Source organism: Cebus imitator, unplaced genomic scaffold (assembly GCF_001604975.1).
Source record: "Cebus imitator isolate Cc_AM_T3 unplaced genomic scaffold, Cebus_imitator-1.0 Scaffold265, whole genome shotgun sequence".
Classification (NCBI taxonomy): domain Eukaryota; kingdom Metazoa; phylum Chordata; class Mammalia; order Primates; family Cebidae; genus Cebus; species Cebus imitator.
Window position 1 is genome coordinate 557,300 of NW_016107580.1, and position 25,455 is coordinate 582,754.

The following is a 25,455-nucleotide window of genomic DNA, read 5'->3' on the forward strand; positions in this document are numbered from 1 at the left end:
TTAGACTGAGATACTTTTTTTTTCCCTTTAGATTAGAGAAGGGGGATTTCTTTATCTTGCCCAGGCTGGTCTTAAACTCCTGACCTCAAGCAAGGCTCCTGCCTCAGCCTCCCAAAATGCTGGGATTACAGGCCTGAGCTACCTTGCCCAGGCTGAGATGCTTAATTTCCTTATAAGAGGAAACTCTCTTATCATTTAAAGTAGAAATGGAGGGATGGAGGAAGGTAGGGGTAGGGCTGGAGGATTTTGAATTGTTATTATTTTTAAAAAAATAAAGATTGTTCAGGAAAAAGATAAAGCTGAGGTCTTTGTTTCCAGGATCCCAAACAGATTTGCAAACATGTATTTGTGAGTTTTCTTTTTGGAAGCAGAGTTGACAGAAAAGTGAGTAGCTTTAACTCTATAGCAGCATAACTCCTGGTGACCAAAGAGAACATTCCTAAAAGGTGCAGTGGAGGTAGAAGAAGTTCATTTATTTACATGACATGCAGCCTCAGTCCCAAACACCTTTTTTGTTTTCTTTGTCTGCAGAAAATATGATTTTGTTCTGACAACTTAAGGACAAACTTCACAGCTCTCAGCCCAGAAAGGGTCATTTAAGATTATCTAATAAGGAAAACATTGTATAATTCCTTTGAATGTAATAAATAATATCTTTTGGGGCAACTTGCAGCAAATATTCCAAATTTCACATCAACATTTAATTCTCCCTCTGTGTGTACGTTCTACACTCCACAAATATGATGTTAAAGCATTTAATGCAGAGAATTGACAGCACCAGGAAAATATGTGGGCTGTCTGGAGTTGCCATTATTGGCTTTAATTATGACCTACTGGCTCTTGGGTCCTAAAGCAGCCAGAAAATGAGATATGTGTGCCAAAATATTCATTAGAATTCCCTTCTCAGTCATTGTTCAGAAAGAACAAGTTTCCTTCTGGCTCCCATCTTCAGTATCTTAAGTGGAGTTATAAATATGCCAGATTTATTAAAGGATCAGTCAGTAAACAAGATTATGTGCATACCTTGTATTTTGCATTTTAAAAATCTTGAAAAGGTCAAATGTCCCCTTTGCTCTTGTTGTATTACTGTGAAGAAAGAATTGCTTTTGCAGCGTTAACCGGTACTCTCCACCAGGCCCCCTCATCCAAGCCCTGCTCTCTTGCACTGACTTGATCCTATATGCTTTGGAACTGAAAGTACTGATGAAGCACAGCTTGAGTCTCCCAAGGAACTAGTCAGAAAGATGGTTTAATTTTTCCCACTTTTCGATGTTCATTTCTCCCTGAATATAAGAAATTAGAAGGCTGGAGTCAGAGGGGAGGAATCTCTGAGGTCCTTGATGCCATGTCCTCATTTTAAAGATGATTAATCTAAGGAGACGTGGCATATCCACTGCTTCACCTTTGTATTCTGGCATTGAGAAAGAACAGGTGCTTTTTTTTTTTTTTTAAACCACAGAATCCTTAGTCATTACTCTTAAACAGAGTTGCTATTTAATGAACTTATACTACACTGCCAGGCAGGGGTTGATGCTTTCATCCATGTTATATCATCCATCCTTATAACAAGCCAATAAGGTAAATATTACTATCCCCATTTTATAGCTAATGAAACTGAGACTTGGGTTAAGAAATTTGCCTATAATTACAGGACTAGGAGGAGGGAGAGTCTGTGTGTAAACTCAAAGTTGTCTAACTTCAAAGCCTATGTCCTTTACTACACCACTTCCCTTTGTAGGAAGTGGTGTAGTAAAGGACACCACTTTCCCGCCTTTTGGCAGGCACCCCATCCCGCCTGCCAAATGAAACAAGGCCACACTAGAAATCAGTTGGCATATCTTGGGCTCTCACATTGCCTTAATTTTTCAAGTAATGAGGTGAAGAAAGGGTCCTCTACAGTGATGAAGTGGAGAGAGATGCCTGTGCCCAAGTGGTCTCCACTTGCCAGAATGTGAAAGGGATAAACAGGGACCATATAGATGCAACTCTCCCCTATTATCTACTTGTCATGTTTAACATGACAGTTCACCCTATAAGCTTTTGAAAGACTTCCCAGTTTTTAATAAAAGTTGGCTGATTTGGTCTTGACAGTTTGTCTTTCATTTAATAGAAAATTGGTAGGGCAATTTGGGTTAGATGCTTCTTTTGGGAAAAAAATAATTTGTAGTTTTGTTCTCTCTCTCTCTCTCTCTCTCTCTCTCTGTGTGTGTGTGTGTGTGTGTATGTGTGTGTGTGTGTGTGTGTGCACGCACACACACGCTGAAGATTATATAGGGCTGGGAGAGCAGATGTGGTGTGAATTAAGGAAGTTTATCTGATGGTTGTCTACAGTGGCACAGATGATGGGGTTATTGCCTGGAAATGCTTGTGTTTTCCATGGAAACATGGTTTGGGAAAGAAACTCTGATGTTTTAGAAAAACTAATAAAGTTAAGATCAAGTTGGAATGTTATGTGTTAAATTTAAGAGCATGAGATGAAGACATCTGGGCAAACATCTCAATTTGCTAACCTAGGTGCCAGTAAAAACTGTAAACTAAAAATTTCTCTCTCAAAGAGAAAATTCATATAACTGGTTTAGTTATAAATAACCTGCCTGGTCTCTGCTCACACAGTTCCCTCTTTGAAAATGAAGTTACTGGAGCCCTCTGCAAATAGGTACCTGCCTGATCAGAAAGATTTAAATGACATCACCTCCACATTGGGTTGTTTGAGTGTCAAATCACCCCAGCCACTGATAGCCTCGTAATCTAAATGAACATTATCTTTTATCTGGACCACTGCAATGGCAGGCTACCCAGTGTCTGGAACAGCGCCCTGCATGGAGCAGATTATTGATCTAAAACAACACTGATTGAACAAATAAATGAAATCCTGTTTCCCCTGACTCCGTTACCCTGTCCTGATTCCCTAACTCTTGTTGCATGTCTAGTGCTGATATCCAGCCACAATACCACGTCTCTAGGCCTATTACCCTGTCCTGTTCTCGCCAATCCCTTCAACAAAAGTATATTCATTTGTGAGGACCATCATCACAAAATACCACCAACTAGGTGGCTTCAACAGCTGAAATTTATTTTCCCTCAGTTCTGGAAGCTGGAAATCCAAGGTCAAGGTGTCAGCAGGTTTGATTTCCTTGGGAATCTCTCTAGTTGGCTGGCACATGGCTGTCTTCTCTCTGTGGCCTCCCATAGTCTTCTTATAAAGACACAAGTCATATTAGATTGAGGACTGCACCTTATTTTCCCTTAATTTCCTTTCCTTTCTCTTTTATTTTCCTTTCTCTTTAAAGTTTTAATTTTTAAAGAAATTTTCTTTTCCTCTTTAAAGAAAATTTCTTTTCCTCTTTAAAGAAAATTTCCCTCTCTCTTTAAAGGCACTATCTCCAACTACAGTCAAATTCTGAGGTACTGGGGGTTGGGGGTTTAGCATATGAATTTAGTGTACGGGGTGAGGGACACAATTAGGCCCATAATAAGGAATAATTCCAGTCCTATCTGCCTCCTCTGGCTGGAACCTCTCTGGGGCCTGCCCATAGTTTGCTCCTAGAATGCACGCTGCTGTGCTCCCTGCCATGCCTGATGCCCTGTCATTTCCTCCTTGATGCCAACACCCTACAGCACAACCACCTGTTGTCTGTTACCCCACCGTCAGCTGGGGCGCGCCTTCCTCCCATCACCTGCAGCTTGTCTTCTCTCCAAACACTCCCCCCCCGACCCACCACCGGCTGCAGTTAACCCTTCTGTTTCTGGTTGTCTGACTGGATATAACCCTCAATCTACAGCAAACAAACAAACAAATAAATAAACTCTTGTTCTCAGTCTGTTAGCACCACGAGGGTGCATTTTTGAAATAGCTGTATGGGGACAACGTGTGGGTCAAACAAAGTTAAGTGGCTTCACAAAGATAAAATATTGCAATCACACAATGACATTAGGCCCCACGCACAGGCAATCCAGTTCAATTGGTTTGGGATAAGGCTTGATATCAATATTTTTTTTAAGCTTCCCCCACATGACTTTAATAGGCAGAAGAGGTTAAGGATCACTGCTCTATCTGGTGGAATAAACCTACTACATTGAGACAAAAGGTTACCAACTAGGCTAGAACACAGAAGCAAAACAAGGCTAGGGGATCCCCTCCAACCTGTCTGTGACTTGTGAATGTCGTGGAGTACGCCTCCCCAGAGTCCAGTCCCTCCCAAACACAGGGATGGTGACTCTTCCTTCAGCTCTAGCACTCCTTTGGTGTTAAGTGCTCTGCCCTTTGGTCTAAGAAGTTGGGGGTGGCTTATTAATGTCCTCTGCCATGTAGGGCAATGTGGGTAAGGTTCAACAACGCCTCTAGGCACAGGCAAGAATCACGTCTGCTGGGCCATCTGAGCCTGACTTGCAGGCTGTTCCTGATGAAAGCTCTCCAGCAGTAGTAAAAAGAATGGCTCTTTGGCTCAGGCAACAGTGGGACTCACTTAGATGGCAGGGGATGAGCTCCAGGTCTTTAACTGGCCTCCACAAGTTTGCTGGGACTGATCTGCAGTCTCTCCATGCTGATGTCCTCCTCTGCGTGGGGCTCTTTCCCAAGGCCTCCCCGCAACCTCATAGGTCCCTGCTCTCCCCCAGCCCAGAGAACTAGGATGAAGGAGGCTTAGTCCAGCTCTCCCTCTAGTCTCTTTCCAATGTGGGTAAAGCCCAATCCCTGATGTTTCCGGGCCTTCCCTTTTGATTCTCAAGAGCCTTTTCTTCTCTCAACAAAACCCGGTTCTCTGCAAATAAAAGGCTTTGGCTTTCAAAACTATTGTTTTTGATGTAGGCTTCAAGAGGCTATTTTAAAGTCAGAAAACTGAACATTGACTGTTTTATTCTGACTGTTTCTTGCTCTTAGCATTCCAGTTGTACCAATCCTAATTCTCCTCGAGGCAATGCCACTGATTTACTAGGGAAAAGGTCAAGTGGAAAAAGTGTAGCAAAGAAAAGCATGAACAATAACATTTCAAGATACCCTTTCTCTATGTAGGAAATACTGCAACATTGGCCACTCCATACCTCCCCTCAGGCAAGCCCTGAGGAGTAAGCAGGCCAGCATGTTCTGGCTGAGTCCAGTCCCAACCAAACACAGGGGTGGGTGACTCTTCCTTAGCTCTAGCACCCCTTTGGTGTTAACTGCTCTGTCCTTTGGTCTGAAAAGTTGGGGGTGACTTATTAGTGTCCTAATGAATGAAGAGGAGGTGGAATGAAGAGGAGAATCAAGATTTTTCTTGATCATAAAAGATCTAAATAACAATGATTAACTCGTTTTCTTTAACAAGCCAATGGCTAAAAACAAAAGGTGGGAAGAGGTTGCTCTAGATTAAAGAAACACTAGAAAAAGAACGATTTTGTCTGGATTCTATTTTGAACAAACCATTGTCAAAAGACATTTTTTGAGGCAGTCGGGTAAAGCTGATTATGGCCTGGGTATGAGATGATACTGCAGAATTATTTTGAATGTTGTGTGACAACAGCATTTTGGTTATGTAAGAAAACATTTTTTTCATTTTTTAAAAAACAGATGCATATTGACGTATATGTGGGTGAAATGATAGGATGACTGGACAAAAGAAAATTGAAGAAAAGAAAACAGATTGTTAAGAAAGAAGAAAAGAAAGAGGAAGGAAGAAAAGAAAAAAGAAGGATAGGTAGGAAAGAAAAGAAAAAAACATACTTTGGCAAAAATTTTTTAAAAGCAAAAAAGAAAAAGGATAAATGAATCAAATGTGGCAAGATCATGATAATTATTGAATTTTAATGATGGGCTTATGGGGGTTCATTATATTATTATTTCTCTATTTTTGTGTGTTTGAAAACTTTCATAATTTTTTAAGTTGTAAAATTGGTACAGAAAAAGAAAGACTGAGCAATAGAAGAAATTAAAAGGCCCAGAAACAGACTTAAATATTTACTTTAAAGAATTATATTACTAATTTGAAGGAAGATGAATTCTTTCTTCAAATAAAAACTGAAAAGGAGTTCCAACATATAAAGCAAAAAAAGGAATAGAGATGTTCCACTAATAGCTGGAGAAAGAGACTAGCCTTTTTTCTTCCCCCTTTTTTCCCCAAGAAACTTCAGAAATAACTAAGGAGAACTCTGTGTCTCTGTGGAACACAGTTTAAATACCTCTGGTGCATGTGATGAAGGAAGACCCTCAAATCATACAGAAAACATGCATTACTCAGTATAAATACTGGAAAATGGGCTAACAATTTAGGGGAAAATAAAAGTTAAATCCCTACCTGTCATATGCCCAAATAAATTCCATTTGCTTTAAAATGTTTAGCCTGGGTAATATGGTGAAACCCCATCTCTACAAAAAATTTAAAAATTAGCCAGGCATGGTGGTGTGCACCAGTAGTCCCAGCTACTAGGGAGGCTGAGGTAAGAGGATCACCTGAGCCCAGGAGGTTGAAGCTACAGTGAGCCATGATCATGCCACTGCATTCCAGCCTGGGCAATAGAACGAGACCTTGTCTCAAAAAAATAAATAAAATAAAATGTTTACGGTACAAAACAAAATCGTAAAAATATTAGAAAAAAGATATGGCTATTCTAAAATATTGAGGCAGAGAAGGACTTTGTAAGCAAGCCAATAAAGACAGAAATTATAAAGGTAAAGATTGATATCTTTGATTACATATTTATAAATTTTATGTGGCAAAAAATAAGCCACACTCTACAAAAAGTAAAAAGGTGTGTCTCTGTGTGACATAAGTTTAGTATTCTTAATAAGAATATTAAAGTATTTCAGATCAACAAGAAAAAAAATATTCCAACAGAATGAATGAATCAAAAACTCAAAAAAAAGAAAATGGCAGAGTGTGGTGGCTCATTTATAATCCCATAATTATAATCCTATAATTCCAGCACTTTGGGAGGTTGAGGCAGGAGAATCACTTGAGCCCAGAAGTTCAAGATCAGCCTGGGCAACATAGTGAGATCTCCTCTCTACAAAAAATTTAAACATTAGCCAGGGTGGTGCACGCCTGTAGTCCTAGCTACTCAGGAGGCTGAGGTGGGAGGATCGCTTGAATCCAGGAGCTGGAGGCTGCAGTGAGCTAAGATCATACCACTGCACTCCAGCCTAGGTGACAAAGCGAGATCCTGTCTGTTAATAATAAAACAAATAAGTAAATAAATAAACAATAACAATATATGTAAGGGGAAATATAAATGATCATGAAGACATAAAAAGTAAGCTACACTAATGATCAAGGAAATAAGCTAAAGTAGTGAGAAGAGTTGATGCTGTTAAATTTAACCTTAAATCTGCTTCCTTATATATTTTAAGTTTGGCCTAAAAGTTTTTGCATTCATAGTGAACGTTAATCTAATGATGGGAAAACACATTGAAACCTACACTTATAACAAGTAGCTGAGTCTCAGCCAATTACAGAAGCCATATTTCAACTACTCACAGGTGGCTAAGTGTTCAAATCTTGTTTTCAAAAGGCAGACGCAGAGCTGTAACCAGTCTGGCTGTTTCTCACTTCCATTTTCTTTATGTCACTTTTCTTTTTCTGTCCATAAATCCTCTCCAACCACATGGCAGCATCAGACTTGCTCTGAACTTACTCTGGCTCTCAGGGGCTGCCTGATTCGTGAAGCCTTCTTTACTCAGTTAAACTATGTTAAATTTAATTTGTCTAAAGTTTTGTTTTTTAAATAATGCTGATTCCTCTTTCTGGTGATACAGCAGATTAGTTAAGTTGAAAATCCTGCTACTATAAAACATCTAGAAATGCTAAGTAAAATACATTTAATATCCTTTTAAATGCATAGCTGAACCCTATGAAAATACAGACAGTCCACAGAAGACAAAACCAAAGTAACTGAAAACCAGGGTAGAAAACTTGAGCTGAAAAGCAGTTGCCTAGGCTTTGGGGAAGGGATTTCCTCTGTGGTAACAGAGACTTGTTTAGGGACAGAAAGAAAGAAACTGAGATACTCAAGTAAATCCAAGGACTCTCAAAATGCCACACCCCACATCACCAGCACAGATGCACTTTTGCGTGATTCATGAACACGACATTAAGAAATTAATATAAAGAATGATCTCACATGGGTAATAACCTTGGGACAATTGGCAGAAGCAAATATAAATCTCTCTGAAAGGACTAAACCCAGTCCACACAGAATTACCATCAATTAAGCTTTAATAAGATCAGCTCAGAACCCCAAATTACAGGAAATAGGAGGAAACACATCACGATGAACAAGAGTCAGCTGATAAAGGTAAAAGAGTTATTAGAATGAAACTATAAAGTAAATGTTTTTAATTATTATTATTACTATTATTTTGAGATGGAATTTTACTTTTGTTGCCCAGGCTGGAGTACAGTGGTGCCATCTCAGCTCATCTCAACCTCGGCCTCCCAGGTTCAAGATTGGCACTGCACAATCATAGCTTCACTCAGCCTGGGACTGAGTGAGAATAAGATACATACACACACAACAAAACCAAAATAACCTTAACATCCAACAACAGAGAACAGTTAAACAAATTATGATATTTTAATAAAATGAAATACTGTGCAGGAAATTAAAATGATGTTCAATAGATATATTTATTGGCATTAAAAGATGCTCAAATATACTGAGAAGTAAGGAAAAAAAGCAGATCAGCAGATCATAGACAAATATGATCTCACTTCTTTCTAATTGTGTAGACCACTAGGAAAAGTTCAAACGACCAATAAATAAATGAAGACATGCCAAACTTCACCAGCAACCAGTAATGGAAAGTAAAATAATACTACTTTTATATCCATCCGCATGGTAAACATCTGAATAGGATCCATGCTATATTTGTCAGGGTTCTCTAGAGAAATACTATCAGTAGGATATGTATAGGTTTATTGGTTTGTTTATTATGGGAACTGGCTTATGCAATTATGGATGCTGATAAGTCTCAGGATATGCTGCTGTGAGCTGAAGAACCAGGAAAGCTGGAGGTGTAATTCAGTCCAAGTCCAAAGGCCTGAAAACCAAGGAAACTGATGGTATAACTCTCCATCTCAGTGTGGAGTGAGGCCACAGATGTAAGTTTGAAACCTCAAGAACCAGGAGGTCTGATGTCCAAGGGCAAGAGAAGATGGATGTCCCAGCACAAGAAAACAGAGGGAGAATTTGCTTTTCCTCTACCTTTTTTGTTCTATTCCAGGTCTCAACAGATTAGATAGTGCCTGCCCACATTGGTGAGAGAGCTTCTTCACTCAGTCTACCGGTTTCAGCGCTAATCTCCTCTGGAAACATCCTCACAGACATATCCAGAAATAATTTTTTGCCAACTATCTGGGCATCCCTCAGCTCAGTCAAGTTGACACATGAAATTAACCATCATACCTACAAATATTGCAAAGACATAGGGAAGTGAGAACTCGCAGGCACTGCTGGTGGAGATGCATACTGGTACAGGCATTTTGGAAAGCAATCTTACACAATTTAACATCATCTGTATGTAGAAGCCTTTTGACTAAATGATGCCATTTCCAAGAAATTTTCATTTAGACCCATGAAAGGACAAGAAATGGAAAGTTCATTTACATATTGTTTGTGGCAGAGGGGTACTGGGGGCAACCCAAGTGTCCCTCATGAAAAGACAAGAAAAGTAAAATGTGGTAGATCCATAAAATAGAGTAATATTCAGCAGTAAGAAGAAACAATCTACCTGGATAATTTTTTTAAAGTGTTGAGTGAGTATAGGAAACAATAAACATTTGAACACAATATGTTAAAAACATGGAATTGTGAAATAACACAGCATATTTTACAAGATTATATATTATAATAAACACAGATATCAAACATATTAAAGAGGGTTCCTATAAAAGAGATGTGAAGGGATATGGAAATTAAAGAAGAAAAAAATAAAATAATTTTAAAAAGAGAGAAGCCTTGCATAGATTGGCAATGACAATTTGCCTTAAACTGAGTAGGTTTAATTCAGTTCTCTCCACTGAATTCAATTTTTTAAAGTGTGTATTTATATAATACATGTAAATATTTAACAGGAAATTAGCCAGGCGTTGTGCCTATAGTCCCCCTACTCAGGAGGCTGAGACAGGAGGATTGCTTGGGCCTGGGAGTTTGAGGCAGTGAGCTGTGATCAGATGACAGCACTCCAGCCTGGGCAATTGAGTGAAACCCTGTGTCTTAAAAAAATAAATAAATAAAAGATAAAAATGTCTAAAACATTAATAGTGGTTATCTCTGGAAGTAGTATTAAAGGTGAATCTTTTTCTTCTACAATGAATAAATATTGTAAATAAAGTAAAATGCTTTAAAATTGTACCTTAATACGCAAAACTGTTTCTAATGTTGGATAAATGTATAAAAACCTACTAAATTTGGCTGCCTGTGTGGCCACAGTCATTTTATTGTTTTTCCAGAATGTTCCAAAATAGCTCTGGAACAAGACCAGTGGGACCACCAGATAGCTATCTAGCCTCAACCTTCTTCCCATGCAAATGAAGACCAAGCCTCCAGCCTGGCTTTGGCAGAAACCTCTGTGAGACTCAGGATAACAAGGCCTTTTCCTTCTCAGCTGGGGAAAGGAGAAGCCTTATGTTACAGCTCGCTCGATTTCTCTCAGAGTCAGCTCGAACATCCTCTGAAAAGCTGCCTTGAGCAGCAGTTGCCAAAACAAAAGTTCCCACCTCAAGGGTGGAAACTCTATTTGCAGTGTTGTAGACACAGGTGTTCTTCCAGGCAACTTAAGACCTACAGTGTGGGACTGTATTTGGCCAGGAATAGCTCAGAAGGCCTTCCCCACCGAAACCAGCTCTTGAGGCTTCAGTGTATGTTTTAACTATATTTGGCAATTCAAACCAAAGAGGTCAGTGGCTTAGCTCAGGGGAGGAAAAAGGTTGATTTATAAGCCCTTCTTCAAACCAAGACCAAGAATTTAAAACTCACTTCATTTATTTATTTTGCACTCATTGAGCTTGCTGCTTAAGCAGCTCTCCTTCCCAATTCTACCAGCCCTCATGTAAATCTTTCAGAACCACAGGTGTAAATCACCTATACAAGCTATCCCTGTTTTAGAGGACATTTGGGGACATTTGGCTGGAGAACCTAAATGTTAAAATTAGTCCACTTTACTCCTTATGTCTGTAGAGCATCAAAATAGCCCATAGCACTTGAGTGCAAATCCAGGCTCCATCGCTTATTACTCACTGTGTAGCCTTGCCTGAGATGCTTTACGTCTCTGAGGTTGTTTCCTTATCTACAAACAGATAAGACCTACTTCACAAGGCTGTTGTAAGAATTAAATGAGATAAGGTGTATAAAGTGGCAAAGAGAATATCTGACACCAAGCAAGTGCTAAAAAAAGAATGTTTCCATTCCTCCCCATCACTCTCCTTCACCCTTAGCTGTTCAGCCAAAGTGTTGGCTTTTCAAGAAATTGCCTGATACCCTGTGTTTGATTACAAATTGATGGTGCCATTCCCACAGCCAGCAACAGTAGCTGAAGATAAAAGCTGTGACTGCTCCTCAGCTGCAGACAGGTCGAATCAGTTCACAAATGACTCATCATGTTGATAAACGATGTGTTCTTGGCATCAAGAGTCCCTATCCCGATAAGCTTCAGCACCTCACAGAGAAGGGCCTGGGGTTTGATGGTAACCTTCAGTTAATCCTGAACTCATACCAAACTGGTCTTAGGAGGGTCTCTGTCTCCTCACACGTCTCCAGTCACAGGATTTTCAGTGGGAAGGACTCCAGCTGAGCAGCTGCCTCTTTCCTCTCAAAGCTGAACCATCTCCTTCACTTGCCTTGGATTCCCTGAAGTCATAAGACTTCCTCAGCACAAGGCTAGACGCCTGTTCCCTGCTCACAACTGCCCTAAGCTAGTGCCCAACCTGCCTTTGGCAGCTTTGTTTGCTGGCTGACGCTGTGCCAGGGTGAGGTTTGGCTGGAGGGCTTTGTGGCTACAGGACAAACCTTGGCTGAAGGAAAGGAGTGAGTGTCTAATCTTGAGCCACTGTATGCGAGGCTGAAGTGTTTGCTGCTCTCTGCAGTTTCTGTAGCCCCTTCAGTCCACCCAGAACCCAATCACTGGCAGAGAAATTCCATGATGGGAATCTTTAGTCATTCTTTCATTCATACATGCCTGGTGCCATTTCAGTGCCTGGCACAGAGTTCCCACAAAGTGAATCTTTTTCTGAAAGGCCCTTGAGGACAAGAATGGTCTGTGGCTGCATTTCTAATCCCCACAATTCTGGTAAACCTCACACAATTATTACGATCAAATAGGACAATGAACTGTATGAGATTGGCACTGTCAACAGCCAGGTGCCCAAACTGAGGCTTTGTGTGGTCTTCAGAAAATTCTATGTGCTCCAGCTTACTTTCTTCTAAATTGAAACTGCTCTGGAATGAGGTGTCTCTGGACCCCAGACTAGGAGAGAGGACCTATGCAGGCTTCTGCTGCAAGAAACTAAACATCCTAGCCCCTCGGAGGGTGCCCTGTCATGTGCAAAAGCCCCAGAAGGTTGTAGGCCACCTGGAAACATTTTCATTATCCAAACTTATCTTCAGGTTTTCTTCAGCAGGTTTCTGAGACCACCTACAAGCACTGACACTGAGATCAGGGAAGCTTTTTGGAAAGACAAGCTGCTGGTCTCCGTCTTGGGTCTTCAGGACATTGGATGAGACAAACGGGGCACCCTGAAATCAAAATCAGGGGTGCCTCTCTTTACTCTCCTCTTATGTCCCAACAATTCCCATGTCCGCTGTCTTTCTGTTCACTTAATGCGGGCTTAGTGTCCGTTTCTAGCCGGAACTGAGGTCAACCTTCTCAGAAGATAAGGCATATAAAGAAAGCAAGGAGGAAGGAAGGAGGGAGAGAGAGGAAGGCTGGAGAGAAGTGGAGAAAAAATGAAAAAAGTCTTGGGGAGGAGGAAGGAAGAGGTGATCGGCGAGGGGAGGCGGAACAATGAAGGTCTCAGGCCCTCGGAGGCTCACGGTTCCGGCGGCACGTCCGTCCCGCCCGCCTCCAGCCGGCAGCTGCACGCTGCGCAGCGTGTGGGCGCTGAGTCACCGTCCCAGAACAGGGAGCCGCGGTGCAGGTCTGGGGGGTGTAGGAGGACGGCCCTGGTTGGCATCTGCAAACTGTTTCTTTTTTTTTTTCTTTCTTTCCTCTTTCATTAAGGCTGTGTGCTGACTCCCACGTAGGAGAACTTATTAAACCGCACGTACTGCTTGGCGGCGCTGGGCCCGTTCCGGCTGCCGGCAGGGGGCGCCGCAGCCTCGCCCATGAGCCCGCGTCCCGGGGGCGCTCAGGCCGGGGCAGAGCTGGGGTTACTGGGGGTTACTGGGTCTTCTGGAGGTGTCTCCACGTATTGCTGGGGCGGCTTGGAACTTTTAACACCCGCGGCAGGCAGGAGGAACGCCTCTCTTAGAAGGCCTCGGAGACCACCCCAACTCTTCGAAGCGCGCTTTCGTGCAGGGTTCTGTGAGTAACCCTATAATAAATCTAGGACTCTGTTGCGCAACCCGAGTCCAGGCTCGCCAACCTACTAGGGCTCCCCTACCCCCGCCCCGCCTGGCCGCCTCGCCAGGCGGTGACCCTGGGCGTCTCTGCGAAGTCCTGATTCGCACCCAGGACACGTGCTCTGCGTGCCCCACACAGAGAACAGACCTCGTGACAGCTCAGCCCGCTCAGAGTAGGGCCAGCACCTTCACGCGCCGCCGTCCCACTTCCCCAAGCGCGGCGGCGGGACCCCAAGGCTCCTGGGCGGGCCGGGACCAGGGCTCTCTCCCTCCCTAGACGCGAGAGCGGAGCCGAGAGAATGAATCAGCATTGAGACAGTTTATTGGTTTGCTGTTTGCATATCACCCATTTTATGTAAATAGATTATACAGAGACTCGGTGTTCCCTTCTTTCACACAGGAGGTAATCAGTCTTGATCTTTCATGCACACAAACACAAACACACTCACGTTCCACGCAACGAACAACTTTACACCTCGCTGAGACATTCACGTCTTAAAATAGGGGGAGGGAGACAATATAATTGATTTTTAAATGCCCTTAATACAATATATAACGTACAAAAATATCTCTATATTTGAAGTTACAAAAAAATCATGACAGCACAAACTTAAATATTGATAGTTACCTCTGTATGTACAACACGCATTGCACTTTTCCTCTCTAGGTTTTGGAAAGTTCAAGTAATAGTGTGGCTTGCGCCCTAGGGGGACACGCAGTGAGAAATCAGTTTGTGGGCGAGCACGGCAGTGGCTCAGACCCCTGCCCCGGGGGTCTCAGCATTCATTTCTCAGTTTCTCCTCTCCTTAAGCCTGGCAAACACTCCCTTGAGTTCTTCTGCCCGCCCCCCCGCGGCACCCGCGCCTGAGCAAGGCTAAGGAAGCGAGGCCCCCAGAAGGAAGGACCCTTGCAAAGCCAGAGCTCGCCGCCAGACCGTGCCTCCCGGACCCGGGGTCTCTGCAAGGCTGTCACAGCCAGGTGCCCACGCCGCTCGGGAAGTCCTCGGTCCCGGGAGGCACTAGCGGAATGCTTGTGCGACTGTTCGCTGTGCCCTGGGCGCCTACATCCTAAAGAGAGTGGCGAGCACTTCCATTCGTGGGCCTGGAGCCCCGTGTGCTTGTGGCTTAGAAGACACCAGAGTCCGACCCCGGCCGGCCTCGGGCAGGGAGCGCCGGCGCCGGCGGCCGTAGCCCTGGGGGCTGATCTTGCTCCTGGGGGCGACGTTGTCCTTGTCCTTGTCTGTGAACTGGTAGATCTGGTGTGCCAGCTTCTGCACTGTGCACGTCCCGAAGCGGCAGCCAAAGCTCCGGACACCCTGGAAGTTGTTCATGCTCTGGCGGTAGCGCTTGACTCGGATGCGGGCAGCATCTGGACTGCTGCGAGGGGGAAGAAAGGCAACTTGAGACCCCATCAAGCAGGGCTCTGGCCCCAGCCGCAGGGAAAGGAGCCATTCTAGGGCCAGAGGGAGCTGGAAACTGATCGCGCTGTCCGAGATGCCGTCTAGCCCCGACGATCCCCAGAGCCAGGGTAGTGGAGAGTGGGAGCTCCTCCCGCACACCCTCCTTCCTTCCCGTCTCTGGGCAGCACCGGGCATAGTTACCTGTCCTCGGGGCTTCGAGAGGCGCCCTTCATGTCCTGGGGCCGAATAAGAGTCTGGGCAGGCCCGACCTTCACGTCAGCGAGCCCGGTGGGGTGGCTGCTGGACATCCGCAGTTCCCTCTTCCCACGACTCAGAGCCCACTTATTCCACCTGGAAAACACAAGCAGCCCGATTCGCGTGGGTTCCAGCGACGTCCCCCGACCTGTCCCTGCTCCCATTCACTTCTAGACCTTCCGGACCAACCGTCAGCTCCCCTTGCCTGCCAGATACCAGGACGGGGTAAGCCGCTGCCCGGGACTCACTTCTTTCGAAACTCTGACGCGACGTCCAACCGAGCGGTGTCAGCGCCTAGGAAGGCGAGCGAGCCCAGGTACATCAGGGCGACGGAAATCAGCTTCATCCCAGCTGCTAAGCGCAGACCCTGGAAAAGAATAAAGAACCGAGCTTGAGCAACCGGGCCAGCTGTACCGCCCGGGCGGGGCACAGAGGGCGGGCGGGGGCGCCGGCGCGGGCGAGTATAGCCAGCGCTCTCCCGGGCTCAGACGCTTATCTCCCCCGGCGTAGAGAGGCGCCAGAAGCGTTTACACTCGCCGGGCGGGTGACAGGTCCTGCAAGGGAGGCCGCTGCACCCCGCCAGGCTCCCAGAGGGTCCCTACTCAACTTCTTGGAACTTGGCAGACGGAGCAGAGGAGACTGGGTCTCTGGATCTCCAGCTGTGTGCACGAGCTGGGCCAAGGATTTGGGATGTACCCCTCAGGGAACCCCCCCAAAGTGGGTTGTTCCCCTCACCCAGCGCTCCCAGTCGAAGACCTTGGCAAGCACTGCCGCCACTCCATCTCTTAACCCGCAGGGACTGCGGCACCTACCTGCTAAGAGAGTGATCTGCCAAGTACTTGGAGGAGAAAGTCTCAGACGTCCCACTGGCAGTGGCAAAACCCCAAAGTCCAAGCCCAACTGCAGTGAGAAGCCCGAAGTGGCAAAGCTCGAGCTGTTGTATCTAGTGTCACCAAGAAACCACTGAGTGGCCAGCTCTGTTCCTGCGCTTTATAAGCTCGCTGGGGATGGGGGAGCGGCGGGGCGGGGCGGGGCCTGGGCAGCCTGGCTGCCCGCCCTTTCTTTCTTCGGGCACACGCACTCAGGCTCTCGGACGCGCGCATGGCTTTGAGACAAGGGTTGGAGTGGGGGGGGAGTCCCCCTCGTGGCTTAGGTATAGGCTCCAGGCGCTGGGTGCGGAACTGCCACAGCTCTAACTCTCTGGGCACAGGGTTTGCAGAAGGTACGCCAGGGCGAAGGGGCGCCACTACAACCTCTCGAGGTCCATATCCAGGACCTATGCAGCCTGGAGTGCAGAGCCTCCTGGCGAAGAGCAGCAAGAGCCCGCAGGAGGGACAGCGTGGATGGCCCGAGCCCCGGACCTGGGGAGCTGTGGCCTCGAGTGGACCGCGCCCCCTGCCGGCTTGGCGCCTGACCGGGCCGCGACCCCAGACTCCCGCGGAGGGGTTGGGGCAGGGACGTAGCAGAGCCGAGAGGAGCTGGACTCGCCAGTCCCCCAGAGCGACTGGGACTCCGGAGTTTCGGGATGGGCTAGTAAGATTTCGAAATAGGGACGAGCTCAGAAAGGCTGAATTGAGAACTGGGATTTGGAGGGGGAATTACCTGAAATTTCAGAATTACATTTCTATTTGTAAATATAGGAATAACCAAAATTAGGAGGAAAGGCACTGTTTCATTTTGCCTCCTTGTAATCCAAATATGCCTTATAAGGTCATAACCTGAGAGTTTGCCCGGCTGCCTTCGTTCATCCATCGTAAACGTGAGGACTGACTGCCAGGGAGCACACTAACGCTTCACGAATGCTAATCATTTTATAGTTTACCAAGCACCACCACATCCTAGTCTACTTTGAGCTTCACACGCACGGTTGAGTCAGGCAAGGAAGGCAACATTACTTTTCCCATTAGGGCAGGTAGAAAATTCAAGTTCAGAGAGGGGAGGTATCTACAGAGAAGGGAAGTCACCCTGCAGGTGGGAAGCCCCAGAGTCCTTACTCGGCCCGGCAAGCCAGCACGGCCGACTGGGGCGCGGCGTGGATTCCTCTAGGCTGGGGTCACCATCTCCTCAAGCGGGAAAGGAGAGTTCCAGCCCTCGCCCAAAGAATTTGTGCCTGTTCATGATGAATCACGCCAAACACGTTTGTCACCCGTTTGTGCTCTTCCATCACAGCTTCTTCTCTTTCTTACTTCTCTACTGGGGGCCAAATTGGGAAGGAAAGGATAAACCACAGGGCTCTCTGCTTCTTGCATGTGGGTTTCTGGGGTCCTACTAACCACTCTTCTAACTCGAATGTCCTGAAGCCCAGAGACTCGACGGAGAGGCCAAGGATGCGAGACCACTAGCCAAAGAGGCTTCTGGTCCTCACCTCCCAGCAATTCGCTGTGTGAAGGTGGGCGAGTACAGTCCCATCTCTCGTGTCCCCATCTTAGAACCGGTCCCCAGCAGACCTTTAAGCTTCCTTCCTGCTCTGCCATATGGCTCTGAGCTCCGGTGCAAAGGCGCCTGAGCACTGGGTCGCGCGAACCTTGCCCAGAGTGGTCTGTCTGGGCCGCGCACTGCTGGCTCAGCCGCCTTTTCACTATTGGGACTCAACATCGGACATTGCACCTGGGGAAGAAATGGCCGCGCCGAGGTTATTTATTTTGAGGACTCTTCCTGGAAGGAGTCACCTGCCCAGACCTGAATTCCATCTGTGTACGGGGGACAGATTCCCTGCCCTGGCCCTGGTAAGGGCCTGGGACGCGAGAGGGTCCGAGGAGTGCAGCGCGGCGCACTGGCCACGATCCGGCCATCTGGCTGGGCGCAGGGCAGTCCCAGCAGCGGCCTTTCGGGCGGCTAGTCCATCTGCACCGCAGACAGCAGCTGTTACTGCACGCCTGCTTGGTGGCCAGGAGCCTCCCCAGTGTAACTATTGTTCTTCTCCCTCATCTCCCATTTCCTTTTCCTTTCACTTTATCCTCTGCGAGTCAAGCTCTTTGCACGGATCCCAGGACTGGTTATCAGTCTCCCTGAGGATGCGACCAACTTGTTGCGAGTTTCCACTTGGGTCCACGCCAGGACAGGTTTTACTTTCATTTCTCCCGCGCGCGCCTCCGACTGTTGGGGAGGTCAAGGACAGCTAGGCGTCAGCCCACAGCCAGGGAAGGTCCCGTGATCTGGACTCGTTCCTTCTAGTCTCCACCAGTCCGGGGGGGGTGGGGCGGGGCGAGGGTGTTCGGTCTGCAGAGACCTCTGCGACTGTACCTCGCTGCCTCCCCGCTATCCTTCAGAAAAGCCCGTGATTCCGTGGGGAAACTGAGCTGTCGCTCTGCCAGCAGGATCGCGAAGAGAGTGCTCTTGGTTCAAACTCCTCGTTGAGTTGTAGGCGGCTTTAAAAAGGAGAGCAAGCCCAGGAGTGGAAGGAGACTCAGAGGCTGGGCTCTGCCAGCCTCAGGTGACTACGCCAGCAACGTCGTGTCGTGACCGTTCCAAGAATTCCCACCTGAGAACCTTGGCACGCACCTTATCAGCCTGGTGCACTTTGTCGCTCTGGCACTTAGAGATCTGTCACTTGAGAACCAAGTCAATTATTTAAAATCTTGGATTGGCAGCTCAAAGGGTTTTGCTAGAAAGCCCCTATTTGAGAGAGAGAGAGAAAGAGAAAGAGAGAGAGAGAGAGAGAGAGAGAGCGCAGGTGTGTGTGTGTGTGTGTCTGTGTGTGTCTGTGTGTGTGTGTGTGCACCGCAAACCACACTTGCATGGGTCAGTAGCAGGGGCCAGAGTGCTCCTCAAATCGTCCTGGGTTTAAGTCAAAAAAGGTTAAGGGATTTGCTAACCCTGGGCATCTATGCTTTTTCTCATGAAATTTCGAGTTTGCTTACTTAATCATTGTATAACCAACAAAAAAATCACTAGAATACATTTCTGGCTCAGTGGTTCTATGGAGAAGGAAATGCTGCAGCGAGAGTTCTGATCCTGGTGATTTGTTAACATGAGTTTCAACCATTCAAGTGGCAGTGACTGTAGATTCATGTTGAGCAAGGACACTACAAGGAAGGAAGGAAGTGAAGGAAGAAACATCTTTAAAATTTCTGGCAAGAAAAGAGAAGGAAAAAAATCCTGGTTAATGCAGATCTAATTTTTTTTGTGCTGAAGAATTTTAAAAGGTCAGATCATAACTAAATGTCCAAAGTCCTGTAATAAATGTGTACATCCTGACATTAGAGAGACACATGTACACATATGCTAAAGGGTTTTTGCATAATGGTGTTTGAACGTCTTCACATTCCATTTGAATGATTTTTAGGCCCTACATCCAAGACTGATTCTTAGTAATGTTTGGAGTTTTAAAAAACGTGTGGTAATAGTTTCTCGGTTAGCACTGTGGATACAGTTTCGAAAGCCAGAGTGCCCATACTAAGGTCTTTCAGAGAAGCAATAAAAAATGATAAATATCAATAATATGAATAACTAAAATGTGATTAGCTAAATGCATTGCATAATTATCTCAGATGCCTCTTTTATCAAACAGGAAATTTTATGATACATTTATTATTAATATAGTTCAAAATGTTAAGCTGAGGACTTGTTTACAAAGTTCACTTGAAAACAAAGTTCAAGATGCATCCTGAAGTCATAACACAAAGTAATTTAGAGAAAGGACGCAATCAGCCTTGTGGATTCGATCACTTACAGGGAGAAGTAAAACAGGATACAAATCCCAGGGCACTTTTCCTGGAATCTCGGACTTCTCTAAGGACCTAATAAAAATATAGATCCTTTCCAGAAAAATGAACATGTACATAAACCAATTAAAGTATAAAATAGGCGTACAGTGTCAGGAGGTTAACTAAGTTTAAAATCCTGACACAGAATAAAAAGCACTATTTCCATATTTTAAATTTCTGTATGGTTTGCAATGGTAATAGCAAGGAGGACAGTTAACCTCTCTCTTTAGGGCATAATATTTTCCAGAGTTTCAGCATGAAGAAAAGTAATGCTTTTGCTGCCTCATTTTTGTGCTCCTGCATGAAACAGTCAAGAGAGAAACAGTCAGCTCTTACACATAATAAAGCCAGAAGCCAAACTCCCTGACGCTTAAAGAAGGTAAATTGCTGCAAAACAAATGAAAGGGAAGAGATGGCCTGGTACAGTGGCTCGTGCCTGTTATCCCAACACTTTGGGAGGCAGAAGTGAGCGGATCTCTTGAGCCCAGGAGTTCAAGACCAGCCTGGCAAAATGGCAAAAACCCATCCCCACAAAAAAGAAAAAAGAAGAGAGAAGACAAAATGGTAAACCTAAAGAAGCTTGTTACAATAACACCTATAACAGGACAAAATGAAATTACTTCAAGAAAAATTTACTACAGAGTGCACAACAAATGGCATTAATGAATGGATAATAAAAGAGATGATTCAACCATTTGGATCATCCATAGCCAAACAGAATGGTGTTAATGAGAGCAACCATCAGGCTACCTGTCTCCAGGTGAGGACCCTATGGTATCACATAGAAGCACCTGGAAAGAAGAAATTCTTTTATATATGTGTGTGCCATATATATATATATATATATAATTTTTCTTTTTATAGAGATGTAGTTTTATCATGTTGCCCAGGCTGGTCTTCAGCTCAAGAGATCCACTCACCTTGGCCTCCCAAAGTGCTGAGATTACAGACATGAGCTACCATGCTCAGCCAAGAAGCAATTCAGATGTATAAGCCTGAATGAATTGATAGTTTATTCATTCCCTCAACCAGTATTTGCTGATTATGTACTATGTACCCAGCGCTGTGTTAAGTTCTCAACATACAGTAATCGCCAAAGCAGTCATCAATAAACTTACCCTCAGTGAGCTTACAGCCCAGTGAGGTAGCCAGATATCAACAAATCCTTATCAGAATTATGTATTTACATGATTATAAACTGGGGTAAGCATACGGAAGGACAAAGAAAAACTAGGGGGATCTAATGTTCCAAATGGAGGAAACAGCATGTGCAAATGCTCAGAGATGGGAAAGAACTTGGTACATTAAGAAAAATGAAAGGAGTCCCGTTTGATTGGAAAGTATTGAATGAAGGAGAAGAGTGGCTTGAAATGAGATTAAAGAGGTCATCAGGGTCAGAGTAAATAGGACCCTTTGGGACATGAAGCTTTTGTACTTTATTCATGGTGACATGGAAAGGTATTGACAGGTTTGAAGACAGAGAGACATGATCTAATGCACATTTATTTAAACAATCGTTTTGGCTATGGAATGTGGTAGATGGATTAGAAAGAGGCAAGAAAGGAAGTAGCGTAGTGGTGGCACTCTGGAGAGAGTGGAGAGGGTCTAGTCCCCCATAACATTTATTATTACACCTCCCCACATACACATACCCATTCCACCCTAAAGTTTACCAACAGAACCAGCATCAGCATCACTGACATACACTCTGTTCAGTAGCACACGGCCTGCTCTCAGAAGGGCCCACCTTTGCTGGGATGCTCTTTTGAAGCTGTTTTGAAATTCTCCAACATTTCTGAACAGGCAGTCCTTCATTTTCATTTTGTGTGGACTCCACATATTATGTAGCCAGTCCTGCTCATCAAATATGCGATCTAAGTAAAAGCAGCCTGCACACTTTTACAGTGCCTATTTATACTGTAGCTGTGAATGTCAGGGGTACTTCAAATGAATGTTAACTTTCAACCATTTATCTCGTTACACATGTGAAAGCAACTGCAGGACGCTTTCTATAAATCATCTTTGAAGCTTCTTCTTTGCACCCCAAACACACACTCAAGGTAGAAATGATGTGTTTGCTATGAAAATTTAATTTTGAGATGGTTCAATAATCTGCTTACTGTCCTTAGCTTTTATCTATAAAGTGTGGAGCCATCAGTGAAGCTGGGAAAACAGTTAAGAACCTATTGCAATAATACAGGTAGAAGGCGATAAGAGCTCAAACTAGTAGGGTGGCAGTGAGGGTGGAGAGAAGTGGACATATTTGGGAAGTAGGAACAATAGGACTGAGTGATGAATGTGGAGCTGAGAGGCAGCTGTCAAGAGTAACATTCATTATATTTCTTGCTTAGGGAACTGAATAGTTGAAGATATAGCAACGGGTCAGGGAATTTTCCACCACAGCTGCATAGTCTCCTTTGTTATGCTTTAGTAAAGACAATCTGAAGAGGCCCCAGCTCTGCCTGCTGATGCTTGGTCAAGTCTAACTCTCATAATGCCTCCTTGAACTACTGTGGCTAACCACAGCAAGAACTCGAAATGACTGTACAGATCAAACCACTTACTCCGCAATAGACCACTAGGGGCAATGGGCTGATACGCCTTGCTCACTGATAATCAGCTCTATTTAGGCTTTTCTTTTGGTTTTTTTTTTTTTGAGCTGGAGTTTCACTCTTGTTGCTCAGGCTGGAGTGCAAGGGCGCAATCTTGGCTCACTGCAACCTCTGCCTCCCGGGTCAAACGATTCTCTTGCCTCAGCCTCCTGAGTAGCTGGGATTATAGGCACCTGCTACCACGTCCAGCTAATTTTTGTATTTTTAGTAGAGACAGTGTTTCACCATGTTGGTCAGGCTGGTCTTGAACTCCTGACCTCAGGTGATCCGCCTGCCTCGGCCTCCCAAAGTGCTGGGATTACAGGCACGAGCCACCACTCCCTGCCTATTTTGTCCTCTAAAGCAAAAAAGAAAGGTGTCTGCCAGGTACATATCATGGTAGTGTCACATACCCTTCCTCCCTTCCTGCTCCCACCAGCCTTCAGGAAAACAAATCTGGGCTTGCTTTATTCTCTCTCTCTTTGGTGAAAGGTGATGGTGGTTATCATAGGGGATGGTCTGGCTTTCAGCCAACCTCAGTAATCAGGCTGCCTTGTCAGGGCTTATCAGTTTTAGCAGGCTGGCAGCTGTTGGCTGAGAAGCAAAGCACAGCTTTAGTGTATACAAATTATATTCATATATATATACAAACACAGTGCCTTTCTACATTATACCTAGGATATGTTAAAATCTCTACGTGACAAAATGAGCATTTGCAAGTGGACTGGAAGTCTATGTATAACAGTAACAGATGAAATATGCCTAAAAGCATATAGCATTTGACTCTAGGCTTAAAAACAACTAAACTTTGATTTAAAAAAAATTAAAATAATTTAAATGAATACCTGCAAATGAAATAAAAGCCAAGACATTTAAAAGATAAAATGAGACCCCTTACCACTATAAAATTAACTCAAAATTGGTCAAAGTACTAAACAGAAGAGCTAAAACTATGAAGAAATAAGAGTAAATCTTCATCTCACCTTTAATGTGACAATATATTTTTAGATATAACACAAAAAGCATAGAAACAAACTAAAAAATTGGACTTCATCAAAATTAAAAAATTTTGAGCCAAAGGACATTATCAAGAAAATGAAGTCCTGGTGTGGTAGCTCAATCCTAGTACTTTGGGAAGGCTAGGTGGGAGATTTCATGAGAACAGGAGTTTAAGACCAGCCTGGGCAACATCATGATACATCATTGCTACATAAAAATAAAATGAAAAACAGGATAAAAATAGGAAATATTTGGGGGGAATAGAGCATAGAAAATTTAAAAAGAGAATAAACAATGTAGGAAATACGAAAATATCTGCAAATTACATATCTGACAAGGACTAGTATCCAGAATGTATAAAGAACTCTTGCAACTCAACAACAAAAAGACAAAGAATCAATTAAAAAATGGGCAAAGGACTTGAATAGATACTTCTCCAAAGAAAATTTAGCAATGGCCAATGAACACATGAAAAGATGCTCAACAATCATTAGTCTTCAGGGAAAGGCAAACCAGGACCACAAAGGGATACTACTTCACACTAAGTTGCCTATAACAAAACAAAAACAACAGGAAAACAAGAGTTGACAAAATGCAAAGAAATTAGAACCCTAGTACATTGCTGGTGAAAATGTAAAATGATGCAGCCACTGTAGAAAACAGTAGTAACATAATTACTACTTAATCCAGTAATTCCAATCCCAAGAATATATCCCTGAAAATTGAAATCAGGTACACAAATACATGTACATGCATGTTTACAGCAGCACTATTCACAATGTCAAAAATGTGGAAATGACCCATCAATAGATAAAGAATTGTGGCATATACGTATGATGTGGTTTGGCTGTGTCCTCATCCAAATTTCATCTTGAATTTTATTCCATAATTTCCACCTGTCATGGGAGAGATCCAGTAGAAGGTAATTGAATCATGGAGGGGTGGGGGTCTTTCCCGTGCTGTTCTGGTGATAGTGAATAAGTCTGATGAGATCTGATGGGTTTATAAAGGGAAGTTCTCCTGCATAATCTCTCGTCTGCCACCTTGCTCCTCCTTAGCTTCTGCCATGTGGAATTGTGAGTCAATTAAACTTTCTCTATAAATTACCCAGTCTTGGGTATATCATTACTAGCAGTGTGAGAACAGACTAATACAACATACAATGGAATATTGAGTCATAAAAAATAATGACATATTGATACGTCAATGTGACACTACAACCTTGTACTGAATCTGCCTATCTAAAAGCTGAGAACAATACACTAAATGAAAAAAACCCAGATACAAAAAGTCACATATTGTATGATTCCATTTATATGAAATGTTCGCAATAGGTAAAACCATGGAGACAGTAAGCAAATTGGTGATTGCCAGGGACTGTGGGAGGGGGAATGGGAATGACTGCTTAACGGTTGTGAAGTTTTCTTTTGGGTGATGAAAATGTTTTGTAACTAGATAGACATGGTAGTTGTACAACATTGGGAATCTACTTAATGCCACTGAATTCTACATTTTAAAATGGCTAATTTTACGATATGTGAATTTTACCCTCATTAAAAAAAAATAAAGTCGGGAAGGAATATGATAGCTGACAATAGATTTTATTTTTTTTCTAGATAGTTCCGGAGAGCAATTCTGAAATAATAAGGAAGAACTTTCTAACAATAGGGCTGTTAAACAGTGGAATGGACTGCCTCCCAAGGAAGTAAGATAACTCTTTACTGAAAGTGATCCAATTGGATGACGAGTTCTCAGGTAAGTTACAGAGAGGATTGCTACATGAGGTATGACTGAGGTTTGTTTTTGGTTTAATTATTTTCAGGATCAAGCTATCTTCCCTCCACGTTTGGAAATTCAGCTGATTCAGTTTTATCAATAGCAGTTTACACAGAGGTCCTGGAGTTAAAGTATTCCTTCAGTTTCAGTTCTAGTGCAGCCCAACCCTTCCAATTTGTAGATGAAGCAAGTGTGGCAGAGA

The 25,455-nt window shown here is 44.1% G+C and overlaps 1 protein-coding gene across 1 annotated transcript; it reads right to left on the minus strand.

The window, feature by feature from the left end:
- Positions 1 to 13,831: 13,831 nt before the first annotated feature.
- ADM (adrenomedullin) lies at positions 13,832 to 16,245 on the minus strand. Its single transcript, XM_017500298.1, has 4 exons — positions 15,994 to 16,245; positions 15,430 to 15,548; positions 15,128 to 15,277; positions 13,832 to 14,903 (listed from the first exon to the last, which is right to left on the minus strand). The coding sequence occupies exons 2-4, from the start codon at positions 15,525 to 15,527 to the stop codon at positions 14,588 to 14,590; spliced, it is 564 nt and encodes a 187-aa protein (XP_017355787.1). The 5' UTR covers positions 15,528 to 15,548; positions 15,994 to 16,245; the 3' UTR covers positions 13,832 to 14,587.
- Between the last annotated feature and the right edge of the window lie 9,210 nt (positions 16,246 to 25,455).